Here is a 23,922-nt window from a genome sequence, read left to right as displayed (position 1 = left end):
ACTTTGGTGACTGAACACTGGCGCAGGCGGGCGATTGCATCAGCCGGTTGCTCTTCTAAATTATTAGAGGGTTATAGAAACATTCAGCAACGTTTTGTTTTTTAAAGGCGCTTCATACCTGTTGAGGTGCAGCTTATTAGCAAAGTTCCATTCAAAAGAAATGAAGATCAAGGAGGAAGAGGAAACACCTCCCAGTTACTTACCTCAGAAATCATACTATTTAGCAGCCTTCTCCAACCCGGAGCCCTCCAGATGTTTCTGCAATACAGACCATGTCATTCCCTAAACGTCAGCCATGCTGGCCGGGGCTGATGGAAGTTGTAGTCCAAAATATCTGGAGGGCAACGGCTCGTGGGAGGCTCCCTCATATGTTCATAGCAAACTTATTCTCCAGGGATGGTGCCTTCTGTAGCCAAAAACGGTACCATCCACGCACAAGGTCCAAGGTAACAGCAGACCTCAAAACCCCAAGGTTTTCAGAAGTACATAAAACCAGCCCAATGCAATGCTGGGACTGGGATAGAAAATATGAGGTGGGATGATGTAGAGTATCTTGACTGGTGGGTAATAGGAGCACCCCACACTGCAAGTGTGGCCAGATACAGAAGACAAGCTGCCCCTGCTAAAATTCCTTCTACACAGTTGTCACAGCTGCAAAGCCTCTGTCCTCTTTTGCATTTCGTCCTGCTAACTGCAATGTTTGGTTTATGTCCAACTTGTTCCCCAGATTTCAAAACATCTTACTTAGGAAGCACTGTCTGCTAATAACTGGTGGTGAACTGCCTGTGTCTAGCCAGGCTTTCCCCATCTCTGTATGAACAGCAGAAAGAAGTCAAAGCGAAACAAAAAAATGTAGAAAAGTACACTTAAGGACAGCACAAAGATAAGGCTGCTCTGCAAACAATGATAACATACGGGTAGCTACCCCGCCAAAGGTCAGTTACGCAAGAGGAGCTAATAGAGATAAGATGACCTTGTCGCAGCGCGAAGGAGCATAAAAACTACCATGATGCATCAGACTAAAGGTCCTTCCAATACAGCATTCTGTTTCCACTTGTTTGCATTTGAGAAGCTCACAAGCGGGAGGTGAAGGTGCCTTCCCTTGGTGCCTGTTGCTGATATAGTGGTACCTCTGGTTACGTACTTAATTCGTTCTGGAGGTCTGTTCTTAACCTGAAACTGTTCTTAACCTGAAGCCTCCCGCTGCCGCCGGAGCACAATTTCTGTTCTCATCCTGAAGCAAAGTCCTTAACCCGAGGTACTATTTCTGGGTTAGCGGAGTCTGTAACCTGAAACATATGTAACCTGAAGCGTATGTAACCCGAGGTACCACTGTAACTAGTTCTCGGGAGGTGTGCTGAGGTCATCTGCAGCAGGTCACTCGTTTAAGAAGGGTACAAGCCTTTTAAGGCTGTCATCCTGTGCAAATCAGCTACACTTCCACATAACCATACATCAGGGGTTGGCAACCTGCGGCCCACGGGGGCAGTTTAACCAGCCCACGAGCCGCCCCCGAACCAAGCCACCTGCTTGCCAAGTCCCCGTGCGCTGTGCTAAACTGGTGCGGCACGGGGACTCACTTCCGCGGTGCCAGAAATCGCAGATACCAAAAATCGTGCCTGTGCAAGCCCAGACACCGTAAATCACACCATGTGCAATCCAGCCCACTGCCATACATAGTGTCCCTTCCTTGCTTCGATGGAGGTTTGTGTGTAGAAAACATTTTGTTAACCACACTATACTGAGTTATCCCAGATGAAGTGATCAGCCGAGTGTTTTCTTTTAAGCATGTCATATTGTCATATGACATGATTAACAAATTTTAAAAAGTTGTGGCATGTGTGCATGCTTGAAACTCACATAGGTCATTAGTAATCCAATTACTTTAATGTTACAGGCATCCTGCTTATACAGATCATATGGTAAAAACACATAGCCGTTGCCTACTAACTTGTGACTGTGATCTGAAGTATTTGAAGGAACAGAATGAGAAAATTTGATTCTGTTATTTACATGGATTTAACACACACGTCTTCTTTAGGGAGCTAATTTACATGAAACTACATTACAGTTGCCTCTGTTCTTTATTTTCTGCCAGGGAATCTACAACAGGCAAAAATTCAACAGGTGCAACATTTCCAATTATTCCATCTTCATGCCAATAAATGCTACACCAGTTGATTTTCTGCCTAACATGCACCCAACCACGAAACGAACAGAAGCCTTTCCCCAAAAAAGGATGCTACTGGAGAGGCTCGGAGATAATCCAGGATTGTTGTTTTTACAATCTAGGATTTAGATAAGAAAAAAAATTTCTCTGTGGCAAAGTGGTCCAATGGTTAAGGAGCTTGGCAGCATCTCTGAAGGCCGTGGGTTCAAGTTCTGCTTATTCTCACACTGGATGGCTGCCTCCAGTTCACTCAGAAATAAAGTGACATCTAAATTGTGCCAAATTTATCTGTATTTTGATTCCTGTATTGCAAGGGGTCAGACTGGATGGCCCTTTGGGTCCTTTCCAACTTTACAGTTCTATGATTTAGTTGCTACTCAACCTACCACAAAGGAGGGTATTAAGAACTGTAAGCATGTGTCTGATGTGCGGACTTCCTATTGGCATCTGGTTAGCCACTGTGGGAGACAGAATGCTGCATTAGATAGAACTTCAGTCCAATCCAGGAGAATTTTTCTCACGTACTTATGACACTGAATTAGCACCTGGGCTATTCTGAAGCAGCCTGAGTTTCCATTGCCACATAGCTATTGGAATGTTACTTTCAAAAATTTAACGAAAATGATTTATAGGTGGTACATGACACCAGTCAAGCTTGCAAAAATTTACCATTTGCCCGACAATAAATGTTGGAAATGTAATGAGACTGAAGGTACATTCTTTCACCTTTGGTGGACGTGCCCAAGGATTAAGACATACTGGGAGATGATTTATAATGAAATGAAAAAGGTATTTAAATATACCTTCCCGAAGAAACCAGAGGCCTTTCTCCTGGGCATGGTCGGCCAATTGGTGCCAAAGAAGGATAGAACTTTTTTTATGTATGCAACAACAGCAGCAAGAATACTCATCGCGAAGTATTGGAAGACACAAGATTTACCCACCCGGGAAGAATGGCAGATGAAGTTGATGGACTATATGGAAATGGCAGAAATGACTGGCAGAATCCAACACCAGGGAGAAGAGTTGGTGGAAGAAGACTGGAAAAAGTTTAAAGACTATTTACAGAAATACTGTAAAATCAATGAATGTTAGAAAAATGTTGGAATGAAGTTATATGGCTTTAGTAGAAATGTTATAAGGAATTAAGTATAAATAGATTAACAGGAATAGATTAACAGAAACAGATTAAAGGAAAAAATAAGGTTAGAATGTGTTAAGATAATTATAGGATAGAAAACAGAGGAAGATGGAAAGGAATTGCTGAAACAATTAACAGAAGTGGAATACAAAAAGGGAGGTGTGAGGAGGTCGTGGAAATAAGTGAATGAAAGATAAGATATTGAAATTGTTTGATTTATTTTAAACTGTTTTTGTTTTGTTAGTTTAATGTGTTTAATGTGTTAGTGTTATGTAGTGTTTTTGTATTATATTGTATTGTTTTTTGTAGTGTTTAAATTGTTGGAAAAGTAATAAATATTATTTTTTTAAAAAAGAAAGTAAGTTACTTTCAGCCCCAATCTTTAATGTTAGGCAATGATAATCTCACTCTTCTTAATGTGAACCAATTTAGTACCTATGTACAAATGATCAATGGCTTGGGAATGTTCTGTAGTCAAGCACTGTCACTGAAGACTCAGGTTTCCTCAGTGGCTACTTTTTCTAGCTACAGATCCCTCTGGACAGATATGGTCACTGTATGTCATGCTCTGTTAACTTCCAAACTGCATTGTATCAATGGACTCTAAGTAGGGTTGCCCTTGAAGATGACTCGGAAACTTAAATTGCTCGGAAATGCAGCAGCCGTATTACAGGCTGGGGTTCTGTTTAGATCTCACATAACCTGTTTTAAAACAGCTGCATTGGTTGCCAGTTTGTTTCTGGGCCCAGTTCAAGGTGTTCACATTAGTGTTTAAAGCCCTAAAGGACTTAGGTTCCTTGAAAGACCACCTCCTCACTTACAGACCCTTGCCCTATTGGTAGTTCTGCTGCCCTCAGTAGAGGAGGGGTGGCCCAGGAGAGGGTATTCTCTGCAGTAGCCTCTAGATTGTGGAACTCTCTCCCCACAGAAGTGTGCCTGGCAACCTAAGTTTCTGACAAATGTAGAAGATGTACTCTTTTAAACCTGGCCGTGAGCAATGAGATGTCTGTTTTTAGGACCCTCCCTATTTCAGTCAGCATAGACAATATTGAACGAGATGCACCCAAGGTCTGGCTTGGTATAAGACAGCTGCCTACATTCCTATGACAATCGCAGTCCCTGGGTGAGGTCCTACCTCAAGTACTTTCATCAAAAGAACATACAGATTATAGGACCTTTAGCAGTTTCCCTCAAACTCTGGAATATCCTCCCAATAGAAGATGCAGAGCTCTTCCAATCTAATTCTTATCTAATTCAAAAAAGAATGCAATTTTTTTTTTTTTATTGTGGAGAGCAATTGGCTTTTGAATAATGCTGGGCAATCTTTTTATTTTCTGCTTACCCATGAATTTTTGCTTTTGGAGATGCGATTCTGTGGCTTTTCCATTAACCTTTTCTTCGTAAGCTGCCCAGGCTACAAAAAGACAGCATGAACATTTGGATAAATGCGTAAATAAAAATTGCGTTGAGGGGCATTTTGTTGTGGCTTGCCTGTTCTTGTGCCTTTTATAACTGCACAGAAGGGGGAATAGATGAAACTGCATCCTCACTACACAACCACTCTCGGCACAGGTTTCCTTCCATTTGGAATCTGGAAACTCAAGTGATTCTGGCCCCCTCTTCCCAGCATGAAATCTCTGTGTATTATTTTCTAACTACATCCAAGTGGCATGGTTTCTAACAGCCACTGTCTATGGCTATGTTTCTCCAGATTCCATCAAGCTCAGTCACTTCTCAGCACCTGCCCTTTGTACCTATGGCTGACGTGTCACTGTGGCATCATACACACTCCACAGTACTTTAAATGTATGCACTTTTCTAATTAGGCATTGTAGGAATGTGCTGCGGTGATTATGACTGATTCAATACCCAAGCCTATTAAAGTATGTATTATCTTAACTACCTAGTAACATAGCATCGGTAACAGATTGCATGGCTATTGCAACAGCCTCGTGGCATGAATGTGCAAGCAGTGGTAACTATGGATGCTTCCAGTGTCTTTCCTCTGCACTATATTACATAGGATGCAATCAGCCTGAAAAGCTATCTATTCCTGTTAGTCTTTATAGTCTCCCTTCTCTTTAAGCCTCCTACATAATTTGATTTGATACTGCAACATGTACAAATACTGATACAGTGGTGCCCCGCAAGACAAATGCCTCGCAAGACGGAAAACCCGTTAGACGAAAGGGTTTTCCGTTTTTGAGTTGCTTCGCAGGATGAATTTCCCTATGGGCTTGCTTCGCAAGACGAAAATGTCTTGCGAGTCTTGAGATTTTTTTTCGCTTTCCCCCCCTTTTTCTAAGCCGCTAAGCCTTTAATAGCCTTTTAGCAGCTAATCCGCTAAGCCGATAAGCCTTTAATAGCCGCTAAACCGCTAATAGCGCTAATCCGCTAAACTGCTAATAGGGTTGCTTCGCAAGACGAAAAAACCGCTAGACGAAGACACTCGCGGAACGGATTAATTTCGTCTTGCGAGGCACCACTGTAGTTTGGCCCTCTTTTGACAGGCTTCTCACTGTCCAGGGGAAGAAGAGTCATTGGTCATCCTGTCAATATTTAGGCACACAGAGATACTGTTTCCCGGGTAAGCCGGACAATGGCACCACATTTCAGGTTGGTGTTAAAGCCTGCAAATGTTTTGAATCCAAACATATGGTTGAATTAAGAGAGCAAAGATGCCGAAGCCAACCTGTTCTTGCAGATCCTGCATATTATCTCCTCTCCCCCAAAATGCACTGTGAACAGGCTTATGGACAAAGGCAGACCAAGTGGGAAGGACTGATCGACCTGGTGCCTTCCAGATTATAGGACTGCAACTCCCATTGCCCTTGACCAGTGGCCATACTGGCTGTGGCTAATGGTAACTTGTTTTCAAACATTGAGTATGGAAAACTAAAGGTCAAATGACTTCTCTGAGCTGCTCAGTCATTACTTTTCTAGCCAGTTCAAATGCAGCATCCTGTGTCCGCTTTGGTCAAGCATCATCTTACCAAAATCTATTTGGGGTTAATGATGCTGCATCTCTTTGAAAAAGTCCATGCTTGCTTTATAACCCTAACGCTGCAAAGGATGAGACGACACAGTTTCTACTGAATTCCATTTCCTTTTATTTATTTACTTCGAATAATGCCACCATTTTACAACAGAGGAAGGATCCAGGGATCTGCGAGACGCTGTCTCTCCCTCATTTCCTACAGAACAGGTGACATGACCAGGCCAAGGTTGTCTCACGTAGCTGCTTATCTGACTCTGAAATCCACCTGCACCTCTTATGCAGATTTTAAAAAATCCAAGTTTCAGGCAAACCTTGATCTAAGGAACGGTTAAAAAAACTTGGCTTATACCTCTCAGATACAATATTTTATTTTTTTGTTCTTGAACCTGAGAAACGTTTCATCTGTACAGGAGTCCCTGCTGTAAACAAACAGCTCAGGCTAGCTAGAAGATGGCAAGCTCTGAGGGAGAGGGCTAGGCCCAATGGTGCAAGGCTCCTGTCTGAGATGGGAAACATCTTCCCCTCCATTTTGAAGTGCTCTCTTTTTCATTCAAGGAGGCAAATGGCAACCCGCAAACAGGACATCCTTTAAGAATGATTCTTAAAAGAGAGAGAAAAACGATCCAACAACACACATTCTGGTCTTTATATAATTGCAAAGAGACAAAGGTTTAAAAGCTGGCTATTCCCCCTCCCCATCTTTCTATTTTTATTTTTTTATTTTACACAGGTTTACTTCTCAAAGAAAAGGCTACAAAGGAACAGCTCATGGCCACCTGGCCTACAAAAGGCATTGCAGGGCAGTGGGTGTATGCAAAGGTTTCAGTAAGTCATGGGTGCTCAGTGGCAAAATGCCTGGTAACCTTTTAACCAGGTTTCCAGCGAGTTTGCCTTTTTCTTTGCCTCCCACCCACTAGCTCAGAAGAAGAGCCTGCGGTGACACTGAAGATGAGAATCCTGAAAAGGCTTTAAGTATTTGCTAATGTAATCTGGTTTTAGGCAACAGGAAAGAAATGGCCATACACAGGAAACTGTCACAGAGGCGGTTTGGCTAATTCAAGGAACCCATTTTCCAAAGTCAGAGCTTGGGAGAAGTGAGACCAGGAAAATTGCTCTGATTCCAAGATGCAGCGTAACCGTATCTAATCAGTTCCAGCTCCTTAGACTGGCCAGATGAACATGTGCAAAAGGCAATTCAGTTCAGTCAAGCAAGGAAGTAAGGTGGAAATATCACACAGCTCTTCAGATAGCTGCTATGCCCAAGGCCTTAGTAGGTGTTTAGAATCAAGAGGAATATGGTTGCCTTTTGCCTCCTAAGACAAGTCTAAATGTTAGTCCAAGAGAGCATGCCTTTTAGGTTACATCTCCAAGCAGGAAATCGAGAACAGTAAGCTCTTCACATATATACATTACATAGCTCTCCTTTGGAAGCAAATTCTCCAAGATGGCTTGAGTTGGACCACACCAGCTCCTGTCCCAGAGATAAGGATTTCATCTACCATTTATATCCACCCCAAACATTTCCCCTCCCGCCCAAGTTCTTATGCACACATTCCTTTATTTACTTAAAACAACAACAAACAACAACAACAACTTTTGAGAAAGTCCAGCAAGAATCTCACTGATGATATATCCTGCCTAGAAAAGCTCCTTCTCAGCATGTGCTCCTATGTCCCATCTGGACTGAAATCATTTGTTAATTTTCTTAAAAAATTAAAATATCCCAAAGAGGGGGGTGCCCCCTATTATTTCGCCCCCCATAAGTCATTGCTCCCTTGACACAAGGAAAATGTATAAAAAGGAAAGTCTATGGCAGCCATTTTAAGTCATAAATGAATTTCCTATCATGACTCCACCCCAAAATGCTCACTCTCCACAGGAAATTAACCCTTCATTTGCAGAGAAACTTTACATCCGTCCGTCCTTATTTGCAGGAAACTAAATCCTGTCAGATACACCAGGATAGAACTCCTGGAACATGCACCAATTCCCAGGGACTCCCATGGGGCCAGAGTGGTTCCAAAGACACAGCGACTGCCTTGTTGCTCCTCTTCACATGGTCCCGTGACTCCTAGAGCCCAGTTCAAACCAGCCCATCTTCTCTTGTGTCAGATCCAGGTCCCGCAGTCGGATAATGACCTCCCCAAGGAGGATGTTCTCCCAAAAGCCCTCTTCACTCAGGACACTCAGATGCAGTTCCCGCTGGTGGAGGTCTCCTTTAGGAATCCCATCATAGACAAGCTGAAAGATACAGGAAGTTTCAGGACATGAGCTAAAACTCACTCACACTCTCCTTAGAAAGGTGGAAGAAGTAGTTGCCTAGAACAGCAGTCTCTGGTCTCTATAGCAGAAGGCCAGACTATAGTAATTCTGCGTATTCTTCAGTAATACTTATGCATTTTAATGCAGACACCCATCTAGGATATTTTTTTCCTGGCATTTAGACCTAGGGTAGAAATCTGTCAGAGAAAATGGAAAATGATAAATGCACACACGCACACATGTATAATACCGAGTCTTTAAACTTGAACTAATTCGACTATGACAGCAGCCTAGATAGGAATTTTAAATAAAGGAGGGGTGTTTAACCCCTGGCCCAGGAGCATGGCCTGGCCCCAAGTAAATTCTGACCTCCCCAAGACTCCCAAATTTGACAGCAATGACAAAGGGTGGAATTAAAAGCAGACAGTGCTAATGTAGGTGGTTTAAATCTCTCTGCCCACCCCAATGCCCCGATGGGGAAGCAAACCACCCCCTCCCTAACCTGCATGTGTGAATTTACACAACTGTGTGTATGGGATGTCCACATCCCCCTCTGGCATGCTTCTGTCAGAGGATTGGCCAAGGGTGAAGGTAGCTCTCAAGCCAACCCCCCCCACCCCCGCCTTCTATTGTAAGGCTATATTGTAATAAATTGTCCAAACTGCCACTCCATAGTAACATTAATAGATGTATAACGAGGTGTATAATGGAGATGTATAATGGAGAACCAGTTCATACCGTCCCCTACCCTGCAATACATTAACTCAAAATATGTCTGGACTTTTTTTTTTTTTTTTTAAGCAGCTGGATCTTTCATGAAAGAATGTTGGTTTTCATAGCTAATTAATTGTTTGATAGCAACTGTGGGTCGGAGGTTTCCCACCCACCCCTGCTTTAGCCTGTAAAGACAAGGTGTGCGGCAGCATACCATTTCGTTGTAAGTAGGGTTGCATGTTTTTCTAGCGACTTTCGTTTTCCTCTTGGTGGTTTTCTGGGGATCGGGCAGAAGGTAGATCTTAACATACGGGTCGGGATCACTGCCGTCTTGAATAGGCTGCTGGAAAAGAGAAAGTCAAGCCCAGTCATCAGTTGTTTGCCCCACATCAGGCTGCAGATGTTAGGTGGTGGTGTTAGGTGGTGGGTTGACATAGCAGCCGGCACAGCGATTTCTTCAAGTAGCTCTTTATTATGGTAAGCTGGAATAGAACTAACTGCGAACAGCTCAGCCGGCCTGTATTTATAGGCAGCCGGCTGTCAACATTGTAACCACAACAGCCCAGAGTTCCCGCCTAAAATAACTGCCGCGGACCTGAGTGAAAACTATCTACAGACCTGAGTGAAAACTATATACAGTATCCCCCTGTTGGCCCAGGGTGAAACTACACTACATAACACCCCTCCCCACCGAGATAAGGCGTTAGTTACAATCGTAATGGTTTCCTTATATACAGCACTACGCGTAATGGTTCAATTAAGCACAAAAGCATATCGGTTACATTTCCCATACTTAGACCAACAGTGATACCTGTCCAACAACATAGTCCTTTAAATAAGTTGGGCGCTTGGAAACTCTGCCAGACCGCCGGGGACTGGTAGCCAAGTCCGGAGGGCCACACAGTTCTCGCTGAGGCTGTGGTGCGACCCTAGGTGGCGTTGGAACCAACTCCCCTGGATCCGCTGCTGTGGGTGGAGCCTCCGCAAGTGGAGTGGTCTGAGTCTGTTCTGAAACGGCTTGGTTCGGCTCCACGCTGGCAGTTTGTGAGGGAGGTGTAGGTGGGGCCTCGCCATCTGTACGTGTCTCTTCTGGAGCCGCAAGCGCAGTTGGGGACACCTCGGTAGTGTCCAAGTCCTCAACCCTGCGCCTAAGCTGGTCTATGTGCCGTCGCCACAAGCGTCCGTCTTCGAGTGCCACCTGGTACGAGCGAGGTCCAGTGACTCCCACTACTGTGGCTGGCACCCAAGGGATGTCCCCCACATAGTTCCGGGCAAAGACCTGGTTTCCTGGGACAAATGACCGTGGTGCGTTGGCACAGCCTGGGGGTTCAGCCACGGCAAAGTCTGGGTGTAGCCGGTCGAGCGGTGACCTGAGGCGGCGGCCCATAAGCAGTTCAGCAGGACTCCTCCCTGTGGCCGCATGAGGGGTGATGTGTTGCACGAACAAGTATTCGGCGACCCGCTCATGCCAGTCTCCCCGGTCCAGGCGCGCCAGTGCCTCTTTTGTCGAGCGCACCATTCTTTCCGCTTGCCCGTTGCTGGATGGATGAAAAGGTGCCGTTAGGGCATGGCGGATGCCCAGTCCCAAAAGATACCGCTCAAACGTGCCTGACGTGAACTGCGGTCCGTTGTCAGAGACAAGGACATCAGGACACCCATGCGTTGCAAACAGGCCTCGCAGCACCCGGATGACAGCTTCGGTAGTGGTGGAGGGCATCAGGGCGACCTCCAGCCATTTGGAATAGGCGTCCACCACTACCATAAAGGTCCGGCCGTGAAAGGGGCCAGCCAGATCGATGTGCACCCTCGACCAGGGTGTCTTTGGCGTCTCCCAGGTGTGTCCCTTAGCTGCCGGTGGTGCAGGCCTCGACTCCTGGCACGCTTGACAGGCGGACACCCAGGCAGTGATGGCATCGTCCATATTAGGCCACCAGACGTAACACCGAGCCAACGCCTTCATTTTGACAATTCCCGGGTGGCCAACGTGCAGAGCCTCCAGGACGCGCTGACGGAGTCCCTGGGGAATCACGACGCGGTCTCCCCACAGCAGGCAGCCACGATGAGCTGAGAGTTCATGTTGTCTGGTTGCGAAGGGCTGGAACTCCGATGCAAAAGGCCCTTGTGGCCACCCTCTCCACACCCAGTTGAGCACCCGGCTGATGGTGCGATCCTGGGCAGATGCGGAGGCCACAGTGGCAGCCGATACAGGCGCTGCCGGAAGATCCTCAATCAGAAGGAGCGATGAAGCTGGAGCCGGGTCTTCCACAAATGCTGGAAGAGGGCAACGGCTGAGGGCGTCGGCATGGCCCATCGATTTCCCCGGGCGATGGATGAGCCGGTAGTGGTAGGCAGCCAGGAAAACAGTCCATCGCAGCATGCGTGGTGAGAGGACCGGTGGAGTTGGACGATCACCGGCGAGGAGGCCCAGGAGTGGCTTGTGGTCAGTGATGAGGTCAAAAGTCCTGCCATAGAGGTATTCATGGAACCTCTTCACTCCAGCCACAAGTGCCAATGCCTCCTTGTCGAGCTGGCTGTAATTCCGTTCCGTCGGAGATAGTGTCCTGGAAAAGTAGGCGAGCGGTGCTTCTCTTCCATCTGGAAAACGGTGACTAAGGACAGCACCGATGCCAAAAGGTGAGGCGTCGCAGGCAAGGACCAGCGGCCTGGATTCACTGTACTGTACCAGCACACTGTCTGAAGAAAGGAGAGCCTTGACCGCGTTGAAGGCCGCCGTCTCCCGATGACCCCAGGCCCAAGGCGTCTTAGTGCTAAGGAGTCGGTGAAGAGGCTCAGCCACTGTGGCTTTGTGGGGCAGGAACATGTTATAAAAGTTCAGCAGCCCCAGGAATGCCTGCAACTCCGTTTTGTTCTTTGGGGTGGGGGCCTGCTGGATAGCGCGGATCTTGGATGTGGTTGGATGAAGACCGGAGGCATCGATAAGATAGCCCAGGAACTCTACCTGTGGAACGGCGATCTGGCACTTCTCCCTCTTTACCTTGAGCCCGGCCTCCTGGAACCTGGTCAGCACGGCACGGAGGCGCTCGAACAGCTGCTGGTGTGAGTCTGCAGACACCAAGACGTCATCAAAATATGGTACCACGCCCGGAAGCCCTTGCAGGAGACGCTCCATAAGGCTTTGGAAGATGCCAGGAGCCACACTCACCCCGAACTGCAACCGGCGGCAACGGAAAGCCCCCCGGTGGGTGACGATCGTCTGGGCTTCAGCAGTGGCATCATCAACTGGCAGTTGTTGATAGGCTTGGGCAAGGTCCAGCTTAGCGAAGACCTTACCCTCACCCAGGGAATGCAGCAGGTGTTGGACAACAGGAACCGGATAAGCGTGCTGCTGAAGTGCCTTGTTGATCGTGCACTTGTAGTCAGCGCAGATTCTCACCGACCCATCTGGCTTGACAGGCGTGACGATGGGGGTTTCCCACTTTGCGTGGTCAACCGGCTCCAAAACTCCTTGGGCGATCAGTTTGTCCAGTTGTTCATCCACCTTAGCCTTGAGAGCAAAGGGAACCCGGCGTGGCTTTAGCTTGATGGGGGCGACTTGTGGATCAAGGCTAAAGGAGATGGGCGTACCTGTATATTGGCCCAAGGTGCCGTCAAAAACCTCGGCAAAGTCTTTGACCAGACCCTCAGTCTCTGCGTTAGAGATGCAGTTGATGCCGGTGACTTCCAGGCCGAGGGCATCAAACCAGTCTAGCCCTAGGAGGCTTGGCCGCTGACCTTCGACCACCACCAACCGGAGCAGGCCCGAAAAATCCTTGAAGGCGATCCGGAACCGGCCAACGCCTACCACGGGAATGTCGTTTCCCTGGTAGTCTCTCAGGTGTACGCGGTGAGAGTCGAGTTGCCTTTTGGACACTCTGGGTACCAGTCTTTTGATGGTGCTCCATGACACGATGGACAGGGCAGACCCGGTGTCGATCTCCATGTCACATGGAGCTCCTTCAATGAGCACCGTGACGTTCAGCTTGCGTCGCGTAGGCGAGTCGGTTTGGCCAATCGTGGTTCCAGACGGGCAGCGGCAGTTGGTGAGAGCGAAACAACTTTCCTTGGCAGACTGGAGTGAAGACTTGGACTTGCGAATCGATGAAGGGGGGGTGTCAGACGGAGCCGATCGGCAGACCTTAGCGATGTGGCCCCTTCTGGAACACTTCCTACAGATGGCGTCTCTGAATCGACACTTGGCACGGGAATGGTTGCCTCCGCAGCCAGCACATTCCGGTTGGCCCTTGGACTTCTGTTGGAACTTCCTGCGCTCCCGCTTTGTCTGGTGCACGTCATCGTCTTCACTGGAGGATGCCTCCTCACTGCTGGCCTTTTCATGATGCACCGGAACTGGCTCCCTAGCAAGACGCGGGCTGCTGGACTTGCGGATCTCCTGGGCGGAGCGTTCAGCAGCTTCTGAGGCCACAGCCTCCTCAATGGCTTTCTGTAGCGTGAGGTCTGGCTTGGCTAGGAGGCGCCGTTGCAGATGGATGTCCCGGACCCCGCAGACGATTCGATCCATCAGGGCATCGTCTAAGTCTCGGAACTCACAGTGCATTGCAGCCTGTCGCAGGGCGGTGGTGTAGTTGTTGATTGACTCCCCCTCTGCCTGGTTCCGGTGGTAGAACGCATGGCGGGCAGCAATCTTGGACGGCTTTGGTGCGTAGTGGTTGCGGAGCTTCTCTTGGATCGTGTCCCATGGTGTTGCCTGGACTGCTTCAGGCGCAACCAACGCTCGGGCCGTCTCAAACACCTCAGGCCCACAGAGGCTGAGGAATAGGCCCCGCTTCCGCTCCTGTGATACTTCTGTCAGCTCGTTGGCTTGGAGGTAGCAGTCGAACCGAGCGAGGTAGGAGTCCCATGATTCAGAGGCTGGCGCAAACGGCGGTAGAGGCACAAGTGAAGCCATGATTCCGATGCCGGCGTGAAGGGCGATGGATGGAACACAGTGCTCTAGCCAGAACAGTCAGCTCTGAATTGGTTCTGCCCAGTGATTTCGCTCAGTGATTTCGCTCTGTGATTCAGCTCAGTGATTCAGCTCAGTTCAGAGGCTGGCCGCATCTGGCTGTGCTCTGATGTCCATCAATCCCATCCTCGTCGCCAGTGTTAGGTGGTGGGTTGACATAGCAGCCGGCACAGCGATTTCTTCAAGTAGCTCTTTATTATGGTAAGCTGGAATAGAACTAACTGCGAACAGCTCAGCCGGCCTGTATTTATAGGCAGCCGGCTGTCAACATTGTAACCACAACAGCCCAGAGTTCCCGCCTAAAATAACTGCCGCGGACCTGAGTGAAAACTATCTACAGACCTGAGTGAAAACTATATACAGTATCCCCCTGTTGGCCCAGGGTGAAACTACACTACATAACAGCAGAGATTTGAAAAGTTTGGCCAGTGGCCGCCACTGGGACATAGCTACAGTTCAGCACTTACCAGGCCTCGGATATGCATCACCATGATAAACAGCTTGTTGTTCTTGTAGGAAACAGACAGCTTCACCTCCCCACCCAGTTTTCCAACAGGCTGGGACCATGATGCATCTAAGAATAAGGAACAGGGAGCAGTGTTGGCATGGAAAACTACCATGTCTACTGGCAAAAAAAGAGAGGAAAGGCACTACACCCACAGTAAACAGGCGTAAGCGCCTTTCCATAAAGGCCATCCTCTGGAAAACTTTAGTATTATTTTTTAAAATAAAAAATACAAACAAAAACAATAAAATCAAAATCAGTACTATATTATGCTTCTGTTGCGCTTTATCCTGTTTTAACGAATACAACATCTCTCCTCTGCACTACCCTATACCAGCATAACATAGTTCAATGACCAGTCTTACAGCACCATTCTGAACCTCCTGTCAGGTCCTGACACAAACTTCCAGCCTCCATTGAATAGGCAGATCCCTTCCATGTGCCCAGCACTTTCATTTTATGTGTCAAAGAATGAAGCTGTGGCTATGATCGATTTCACTCCAAGGCAGCTGCATGAGAGCATGCAGAGCCAGAGTGTTGAAGCAGGTAAGTCCTGCTGCTTGTGTCCTACAGATATTTACCAGGCAGTTTGGGTGCTGGATTGGTGCCTGCAGCAACTTCGTCCCTTGGGAGGGGGTGGAAAAATGTGTACACCAGGTCACACTGCAAGAGAAGCACACCATCAGGCCACAGTTTTACTCCAGTAGCAAGTCACCTACTTTTGATAAGCCCTCTGACATGAAAAGAGAAGCTTGGTTGGGCATGTTGCTTCAATTCACATAATAACTTACTTTCATAAATAAGCTAATTATTTCTTAGGCCTTCAGCTATGAAGACTCCTGCAGTTCCTTACTTGCTTAGAATGGTTACGAGCAGGCATAGGCAAACTCAGCCCTCCAGATGATTTGGGACTACAATTCCCATCATCCCTGGCCACTGGTCCTGTTAGCTAGGGCTCATGGGAGTTGTAGGCCAAAAAGCATCTGGAGGGCCGAGTTTGCCTATGCCTGGTTATGAATCTTAATACTACAGTAGCACACAACGTCAGTTATATAGATGGGAGAACCAGAATACATAACAGGCAATCCAGTTTGCACACCCAGGCACCCAGAGGTCATCAGAACACACCCTTGATATTCCTTACTCTCAGCTCCGTTTTTGATACTATACTTACCAAGCAAGTTCTCTTGCCTCCTATGTGCTGACTGTTCTCCAGCAGTGGTTAAAGAAGATCCCTTGATTTACATGTAGGCAAGGACAGGGAATGCTATCCAAAGCTTCCATATGTATTAACAAAGCTTGCTAAAGAGGAATGGCAAAAAGTGTGGAATAATTCCAGGGTCAGGCTTCTGCAGAAGCACTTAGATTAAACTATTCTACACTGCTGTGTCTGCCTGCCGTTCATCCTAAAGGTCTTGGCTAATACTACCTCGCTCCTGCCTATTTACCTCGGCCACCTCAGGAGCTGCATGGATCAGATGCCAGATGTAGCCATTCAGTTCTTCTCTCCTCCTCTCAGCCACTGCTTCTCCTCGTGAGCGTCCAATCACAAACCTGCTAGGAAAGCTGGACAATTTGGGGAGGGTGGGAGGGTAAAGAAACAGTTAGGTGTTGGGCCCCATCTATCAATGAAAAGCAAAATCTCAACTGAAGCAGGTGGTCTGCCAAATTTCTTTGCTCCCGGCTGCAACAGTACACACAAATTATTTTTTAAAGGATTTCTTCATGTCACACGGATAAAGGTTGTCAGACGGATCCATTTGGAGTGTTTCAGAAACGAAACTTTCGGTTAACGTCATGTGATGAGGACCATTCACACACAAACAATTCAATTAAGCACACATATAATTTTGAGAGGGTAGTCTGCTGTACCATACCCACTGGATCACTAGCCAATCTGGTGAAAGGGATGAGAGATTCTTTCGGTTAGATCCTAAATGTGAACAAAATCCAAGCGCTGAGACTTCCCAAGGAGAAAATGTAATTTCAATGCACAAAATCAGGTGGGCATATGCAAGTTTCCGGGAAATGAATACAAAACTAGTTTTCAAAGGTTTGTGATTCTTACAGAAGGTGTGCAGCCTTGTCGTCACCAGACTCTGTCTGTCTGTCTGTCTGTCTGTCTCTGTCTCTCTCTCTCTCTCTCTCTCTCTCTCTCTCACACACACACACACACACACACACAAACACAGAGTGTCAAAAGAAAAAAGGAGTTTGTAAACCAAATAGGGCTAACCTGGGGAGATGCGAAGAGGGGAAGATGAGGCGCATCTTATTGTGCAGTTCCTGGAACTCTTCAAAGGTCCGCTGGATGTAGGTGACTTCGGAGGGGTTCTCTCGCTTCACCTTCACAATGTATATCTGCAAGGCAGAGAAGGAAGCAGCCCTTATGGTTCAGCAGCACCTTCTGGAGATGCTGCTCCAGCATGCAGCACAACTTGCTCTTGCGCTCTGGCGCAGCCATATGCTAGCTTCCCTAACACTGCCTCCACCACACTGACCACCTGCTGCACCAAAATGCCTGTGGAAGGGACTCACAAAGCCCTTGCTGGGATTGAAGACTTTTTCGTGACGGCAGAGGAAGACATCAAGGATCCGGCTGGACGTCTTGATCGTGTGAACACGGGGGGCAAAGGAGAGCACCGGTCGGGAGTCGGAGCCCGCAAACTTCATCTGCGCCAGATTGTGAATGAAGAAGTTGAGCTTCGTGGCAACACTGCCAAGGCTGGACTCTATCAACCTGCACAAAAGGATAAAACATCTGGTTTGTGGGTTGACATAGAATTGACTGGTCTACCCCCTGCATTTTCAAAGACTACAACAGACCTTTCAAAGAGGACACTGAGAACGAAGATTTCTCTGTGGGAGTTGCTTGGCACACCAAGGTGGCTCCTGGCTTCCCTTTCCACCTCTCCCAGCCATCAGGATTCCCCTTACCTGGTGAAATAGGTGGTGGCATCTGCCTCAGAGTCCTGTGGTCTCAATGCATCATAAACATACTTTAGGTCTTCAAGGTCAGAAAGCTCAGGGATCCCACACGACAGCATCTGGGCACCAAAGAGGCCACGGATTAGCACCAGAAAAGAAAGAAATGCAAACACTCCAGAGGTGAGTTGTGGGGATTTCATGGATTCTGGAATGTGCCACATGCTAACTGGATTTCCCCAAACCCTCAGCTTTCTTTCAAAACACAGGAAAGGCAAGTTCCCAACCCTTTTAGTTATGGTGCATATCTGCAAGCAATGTCTGCTGCAGTCTCAGGAACAAAAAGGGGCCTTTGGCAATGCAATAGTTGGGAGACAGGCTTTCGTGGTTGATGTTCATCAAGTCTTAGCTTGTGTCCTTATCCCAGCAGTTGCAGGGGAGGGGGAAGCACTACAATTATTACTTATTTTTTACTATAACTGGTTACTTTTGATGTAAAAAAAGTGGACTTTTTTATTTCATTATAAGCTGACAAAACCACGCATGCAGGGCAGTGAGAGCGGCAAATAAACAATGACTTGTTAGTGAAAGTAACCCGGAGTTTGTTGTTAGCTTGCTGATCTTAACTATGGGTTTACTTTTATGTGTGAATCCAGACATTGGTCTGGTTCATACAACATACTAAGTCAAACCTTAGCTCAGCTTGACCGTAGAAACATGCGGCTCCTCATCCAAGGAGCAGCGAAGCAGCAGCAAGTTCCTATCTGAGAGCCTCCACGTTTGTGTGCTGCATCTGCCAAGTGATTTTTGCTCTTACACAGACAAATACTTGCTGGGTGACCTTGGGCTAGTCACACTTCTCTGAAGTCTCTCAGCCCCACTCACCTCACAGAGTGTTTGTTGTGGGGGAGGAAGGCAAAAGGAGATTGTTAGCCGCTTTGAGACTCCTTAGGGTAGTGATAAAGCGGAATATCAAATCCAAAACAAAAAACAAAAAAAAACTTATACCCTTTCCCTGGTTTGGATATAAAGAAGGTCTGGATATAGACTGAGAAGGTTCTGTCATGGGGGAACTACAGGCTTGGAAGAGAGAAGGCAGTTCTTTACTCCTCAGGTCAAGTCTGATGGTCACCATTGTCTCTGTCTCCCTATGCAAACCTTTCAAGCTCCTGCAAAGAACAGCTGAAAGTCTTTTCAGTAATAACCACGATCACTGTCTGGATAAATGCACTGCTACTGGAGAGCAGAGGCAGCAGGAAAGTAGAAACTGGGTGTCTCACCAGGCCCAAAAGGTTGAGGAAGAGATGGGTATGTTTGCGGATCAGGTTGTAGGCCTGGCAGCAGAGATCTACAAAGTCATGGAAGCGGCTGGAGGGCTTGTCACCGCCGTTGATGACATAAGCCATGTCTGATGTGAAGACAAATGGAGCTCGGTCCCTGTACGGAAGAAATGTGCAAATGCCACAGTGATGTGGCTAATCCCAGGAACAAAAGAGTCACTATGCTTTCATTTCCGAACATACCTTAGTTGACCCAGAGAGTGTTAGATCCCATTAGATCCACACACAACACATTATGCTGAAGGACTTTGGAACAAAAGCCACATGCTTGATATCAACAGCAGGAAAAAGCTTGAACGCATTTGACAGATAATGGATTTTGCATACACTGAACAAGGGCATCACAATGTGGAAACCGATAAGCCACATTCCACCGGCAACCTGCTCCACCAAGAACATTTTGAAACAGGCTGGAAAATATGATGCTTAAGGGGTGGAAAATAGAAGCTTTTTTATAAAAAAAAAAAAAATCTTTAGTAAAAAGTTTGGAACTTCAAGTCCAACATTTGTAAGCCAAATTGTCAGATTCCCTTTCCAGGTAAAGCACGTAATATGGCGCCCCGCAAAATATGCATGGCAGGTAAAAACTTGTATTGGGTACCAACAATCTACACCCACCCACATCATTATTAATTAGCTACTGCTACAATGTAGACTTTAGTTTATCCATGCGAACAGGAAGCTGGTTGTGGGGTGGAGGCAAGGGACCAGGAGAGTGACCCAGGAGAGGGGACCAGTGATATATGGGGTTTCACGCTGCCCCCAAGGCAGGAGCCAGGGGAGAAGGGAGAGTCAGGGCAGTCCACAACGGAGGAACATACGCAGGGTGAGGCGAAAGAAGAAGAGGCTGTTCAGCTGACAAACAGGTGAATAGACTCCCCACCTTGCCCTGCCCCACTGCCTCCTAGACCCAGGTGTGTCTTGAAAAGGGAAGAGCAGTGACAATTTCCAGACAAGAGAAGTCTCAGATTGTGGGCCTGCAAGCTGTCATGAGAGGGTATATAAGCCAGCAGGGGCAGGCGGGGTCTCCCTGTTGCTGTAACTGCTCCACATGGCCTAGACCTGTGGGCAGCTGCCTAGAGGCTAGAAGCATGTGTCTGTGTGTGTATCTGGAACACTGTGGAAGCTTGCTGTACGTGCTTTTCTTGTCAACAAAGAGTTTTAACTATCAAGACATGTGCCTTCCTCAGCTTAGCCCACTTCTGCGAGTCCTGCAACTCCAGGGCTCATTCCTGAACACCGGCCAGAAGCGTGCACTTGAAATGTCTTAAGTATTTAAAATCTACTCTATTTAGTTTCACTTTCTTTTCATTTGCATCAATTTTGTTTCACATTCATTTGAGTTTCATTTGAGTTTTTGCACTGAGTGCAGCGGAGACCCAGCTTGCTGCTAATAACCGTGACATTTTCCATCCAAATGGCATGGCACTTTCAGGTGCTGCACTAAACAGGAACTACATTTTATAAGCAATTTTTAAAAAGACGTATCCTACAAAGCTTCCCATTGGTTTAAATGAGAGAAACAGCTGCATTTCTCCTCCTTGTAACAAATTCTGTTTTCCATGCAAATGTTGTGGAAAGTGCATGGCTTCTACTACCATTCCAGGGCATCAGAACTGCCAGTTTTCAGGCAGATTGGACAAAGAAGCCCCATATGATTGTTGCAGCCACTGAATTAATGTTTCCTTTGTTCAGAGCTTGCATGTCTTTCACAGTTTCACAGATCTCTCAGTTCATCCTTTCCTTCCAGCCTTGCACACAGGAGTTCCAGAAATATATCAATTTGCAAAAACATTTCTATGCGAAACTAATGTGAAAAACTGAAACCATTAGTTTTCTGGTGAAGCTAATCTATGTACTAGTTTAGCTCCACCTTCGTTTCCAAAAATAACATACATGCACAGATAATTCAGTCGGCCACGCACACACAGCCTCTCTAGTTTGCTTAGAGTGCTCACCTCTTGATGTTGCCAAACATCTGAGCATGGCCCAGAAATCTGCCAAAGTCAATGTGGAACATGTGCCCTGTGGTCTTGAGCATGATGTTGTCGTTGTGCCGATCACAGATTCCCAGCACGTAAGTAGCTACACAGCAGCCAGCGCATGAGTAGATGAAGTTCTCCACTGCCTGGCAGATGAAGATGGATGTTATTAACACAGTAATGTGAAGAGCTGCACAGGAAAGCAGTAAGGCCAGACAAAATGCTAGAGGGAATCTTTTTGAAAAAGGTCCCTGCATTTAGGGTCATCTGGGAATATTATATTACCTGCCTATATATTTAATATATACTAGCCTGTTTTCTAGAACACCCTGGGAACTTGAGATGTCAGAAAGGCACCTAAATCTACCTTGCGGTAACCTACCCTTAGTTGTATTTACAGCTAGCCTTCTACTGTGCTGTCTTTGTTTGAAGTCAGAACTTGTAGCCAGGCTTTTTCAGTACAATGGAAAAGCTCCCTGCCCCCAAGCCATATTTCATGTAATTCTGAATAACAAGTGAAAACATTTATGTTTACACAAGATTTTAAGATTAAAATGCTTGCTTGCTGCTTATTTACAGTGCAGTTTAGTTTCCTGGTGTTGTGTTTGTGATCTCCCTTGTGTCCAGATGTTTAAAACTGCTCAAATTTTAAATAAATAAAACCAAGGTGGCATCTCTCCAATCCAACGTTTTGCTACGGAAACAAAGAAAAATGTAGGCCTGCAAGAAAAGTCAGGTGCACACCCACAAGTTCACATCGCACTCTGCTTATTGGGGTTGGCATTTGTCTGTCTTGGGAGACAATGGAGGAGTGCGCCTTTGGGGGTGAGGTCAAGCTGCAATGGAATTATTAAAACCACTAGACTCAAAAGAGGGCACAATGGGTTTGACGTTAGCACAAGCTTTGATCATGACTTGGAGCTGCCTGGCTTTTTAACCTAAACCAAATAATGTTATTCTCACTATCTTCACCTTCTCATATTCATCCTCTTTGGGGTTGTGCTTCTGCAGCCAGTCTGCCAGGGGACGATCCTTGAAGGAGCCTGTCACCCCATGCTCCACCTGGATCTTTCGTAGAGTCTCTGCGTTAGGAATCATCTCTACCATCCCTGTGAAACACAGCAAATGACTACAAGATGGGCAGTAAGGGCCTCTTTCCTTCCCCCATTTAACACACATAACCAACAAAGAACCCAACGTGGACTGGTTTTTTTTTATTGTAAAATGTTGAATCATCTTCCTCTTGCGTGTAAAATGCAGCCTACATTTAGAACAGGTATGGGAAATTCCCATCACCCCGACCAATGCTGGCTGGAGCTGACAAAGCTGATGTCCAACATTATCTGGAGGGCTCCTGGTTCTCCATCCTGGATTCTGATGCTCAGAGAAGCAACCACTACCTTCAATGGCCAAGAAGGGAACTCTACGGTTCTTCCAAGGTCCAGGTTGGACTACCTACCCATGATCTCTCTAGAATGTTAGAGACACTTGCACAGCAAGCCTCAAAGGATGCAATTATGGATAAACAATGTTTCTGTCATCGGCAACTTAGTGAATTCTTTTACTAGAGAATGTTGGGGGGGCTATTTACATACTTGATTTTTGAAATGTCCATGCCAAATGTATGGTAGTGGCTGTGACGACTAAATATAGGCTATATTTTAGAGCAGGGCAGAGGAACTTCTGTCCCTCAAAGGGTTGCTAGACTGCAACTCCCATCAGCTCTGGGGCACACAGCCAACAGTCAGGGTGATGGGAATTGTAGTCCAACAACTGGAGGTCCATATGTTTCAAACCCTTCTTTCAAGGGCACTTGACTTTGATTACCAGAGGGAAAGCAGGTTTTCTGGCTATTTACTGTAGGAAGACAAATTAGAGGCTTTTTTAAGAAGTTCTTGGCCTTCATTCAGAGAAGTGATATAGAACCTTGGGTATCTATCCCAGTCCTGAAAGCACTGCTCCAACAGATTTCTCCAAGAACCTCACACCAGCCTAAAAACAACGTGAGTGCAGCTGAGGAAGAGGAACCGAAAAAATTTCATTTTGTACTTGGATGAAAACTTACCTCGACCTCGACCAGTAGAAAAACAGCGGAATATGACCATGCGCATGTCCAGATCTTCTTGCACCCAGATCTTGTTCATTATGCGGATCATCTGCAAAGTTAGCATGTCCTGCCGGAGGTCATCTCCGCACTGTGGAGAGAGAAACAGTGCAAGGCAAGAGGCAGTACTGGAAATCAAATCCCTGCTTCCAAAACCTTTTATTTAAGTGTGGAGAAGCAATGATGTGAATTCCCAGAGGTTCTGAAGCTATTTGGAAAGAGAGTTGGTTCCTGATACTCCAGACCCTGGAGGACTACTCTTTGGCAGGCAGGTTCAGGGGGAATGGGGAAAGGAGGCTAGAGGTTAAGAGAACAGCTTGATGAAGCATGGGGAATCTTTCTGGCTCCTGGGGTCAGGTCCTAGGCCTGCAGGCCAAATTTGAACCACCTGTCAATCACCTGATGTTAGGTGATTCTTCACTTTGAAGTCCCAAAGTCAGCAACATGCATGCAGGCCTTATAAAATGTCCTTTGCCTGAGGCTATGGCTTTACTGCCCACCTGCTGTGGGTAGTAGAGCTGAAGCCTGCTTGACCTTGCAAATACACAAGCAGAAACGCACACTGAAATTCCTAGCCAGTGACAATGGAGCCCATTAATGCTTTTATTTCATGGGTGCATAGCTTATTTTTCAAGCCTGCTTGCCACAGACTAAAAACCTCTAATCACATTTTTAAAAAATAAAAAAATCTGATGGATCTTAGAAGGCACAAGAAGAACTTACAATATATTGCTTGAACACCAGATCAAGCAACACTAGAATCCCTAGATCAGGGATTTGTTCAGAAGCATCTGGGCAAAGAAAAACTGTAGCCATAA

The 23,922-nt window shown here is 46.6% G+C and overlaps 1 protein-coding gene across 1 annotated transcript in view; it reads right to left on the bottom strand.

Annotated features, from left to right (window-relative positions):
• Window positions 1-6,397: 6,397 nt before the first annotated feature.
• PIK3C2B (phosphatidylinositol-4-phosphate 3-kinase catalytic subunit type 2 beta) overlaps window positions 6,398-23,922 on the bottom strand; it is a 97,447-nt gene continuing 79,922 nt past the window's right edge. Inside the window, exons 22-33 of the mRNA XM_081009956.1 lie at window positions 23,066-23,195; window positions 21,973-22,109; window positions 20,977-21,146; window positions 18,959-19,115; window positions 17,691-17,800; window positions 17,292-17,493; window positions 16,990-17,114; window positions 16,202-16,319; window positions 15,335-15,416; window positions 14,716-14,822; window positions 9,500-9,628; window positions 6,398-8,550 (exon numbers count right to left, since the gene is read on the bottom strand). Coding sequence (XP_080866082.1) covers window positions 8,362-8,550; window positions 9,500-9,628; window positions 14,716-14,822; window positions 15,335-15,416; window positions 16,202-16,319; window positions 16,990-17,114; window positions 17,292-17,493; window positions 17,691-17,800; window positions 18,959-19,115; window positions 20,977-21,146; window positions 21,973-22,109; window positions 23,066-23,195 — 1,656 coding nt within the window. The 3' untranslated portion in view covers window positions 6,398-8,361. The remainder of the gene's footprint in view (window positions 8,551-9,499; window positions 9,629-14,715; window positions 14,823-15,334; window positions 15,417-16,201; window positions 16,320-16,989; window positions 17,115-17,291; window positions 17,494-17,690; window positions 17,801-18,958; window positions 19,116-20,976; window positions 21,147-21,972; window positions 22,110-23,065; window positions 23,196-23,922) is intronic.

Source organism: Podarcis pityusensis (assembly GCF_964106645.2).
Source record: "Podarcis pityusensis genome assembly, chromosome: 6".
NCBI classification, from domain to species: Eukaryota; Metazoa; Chordata; class Lepidosauria; order Squamata; family Lacertidae; genus Podarcis; species Podarcis pityusensis.
Note: the sequence above shows the minus strand (reverse complement) of the source record. Positions and strands in the feature narration are given on the sequence as shown.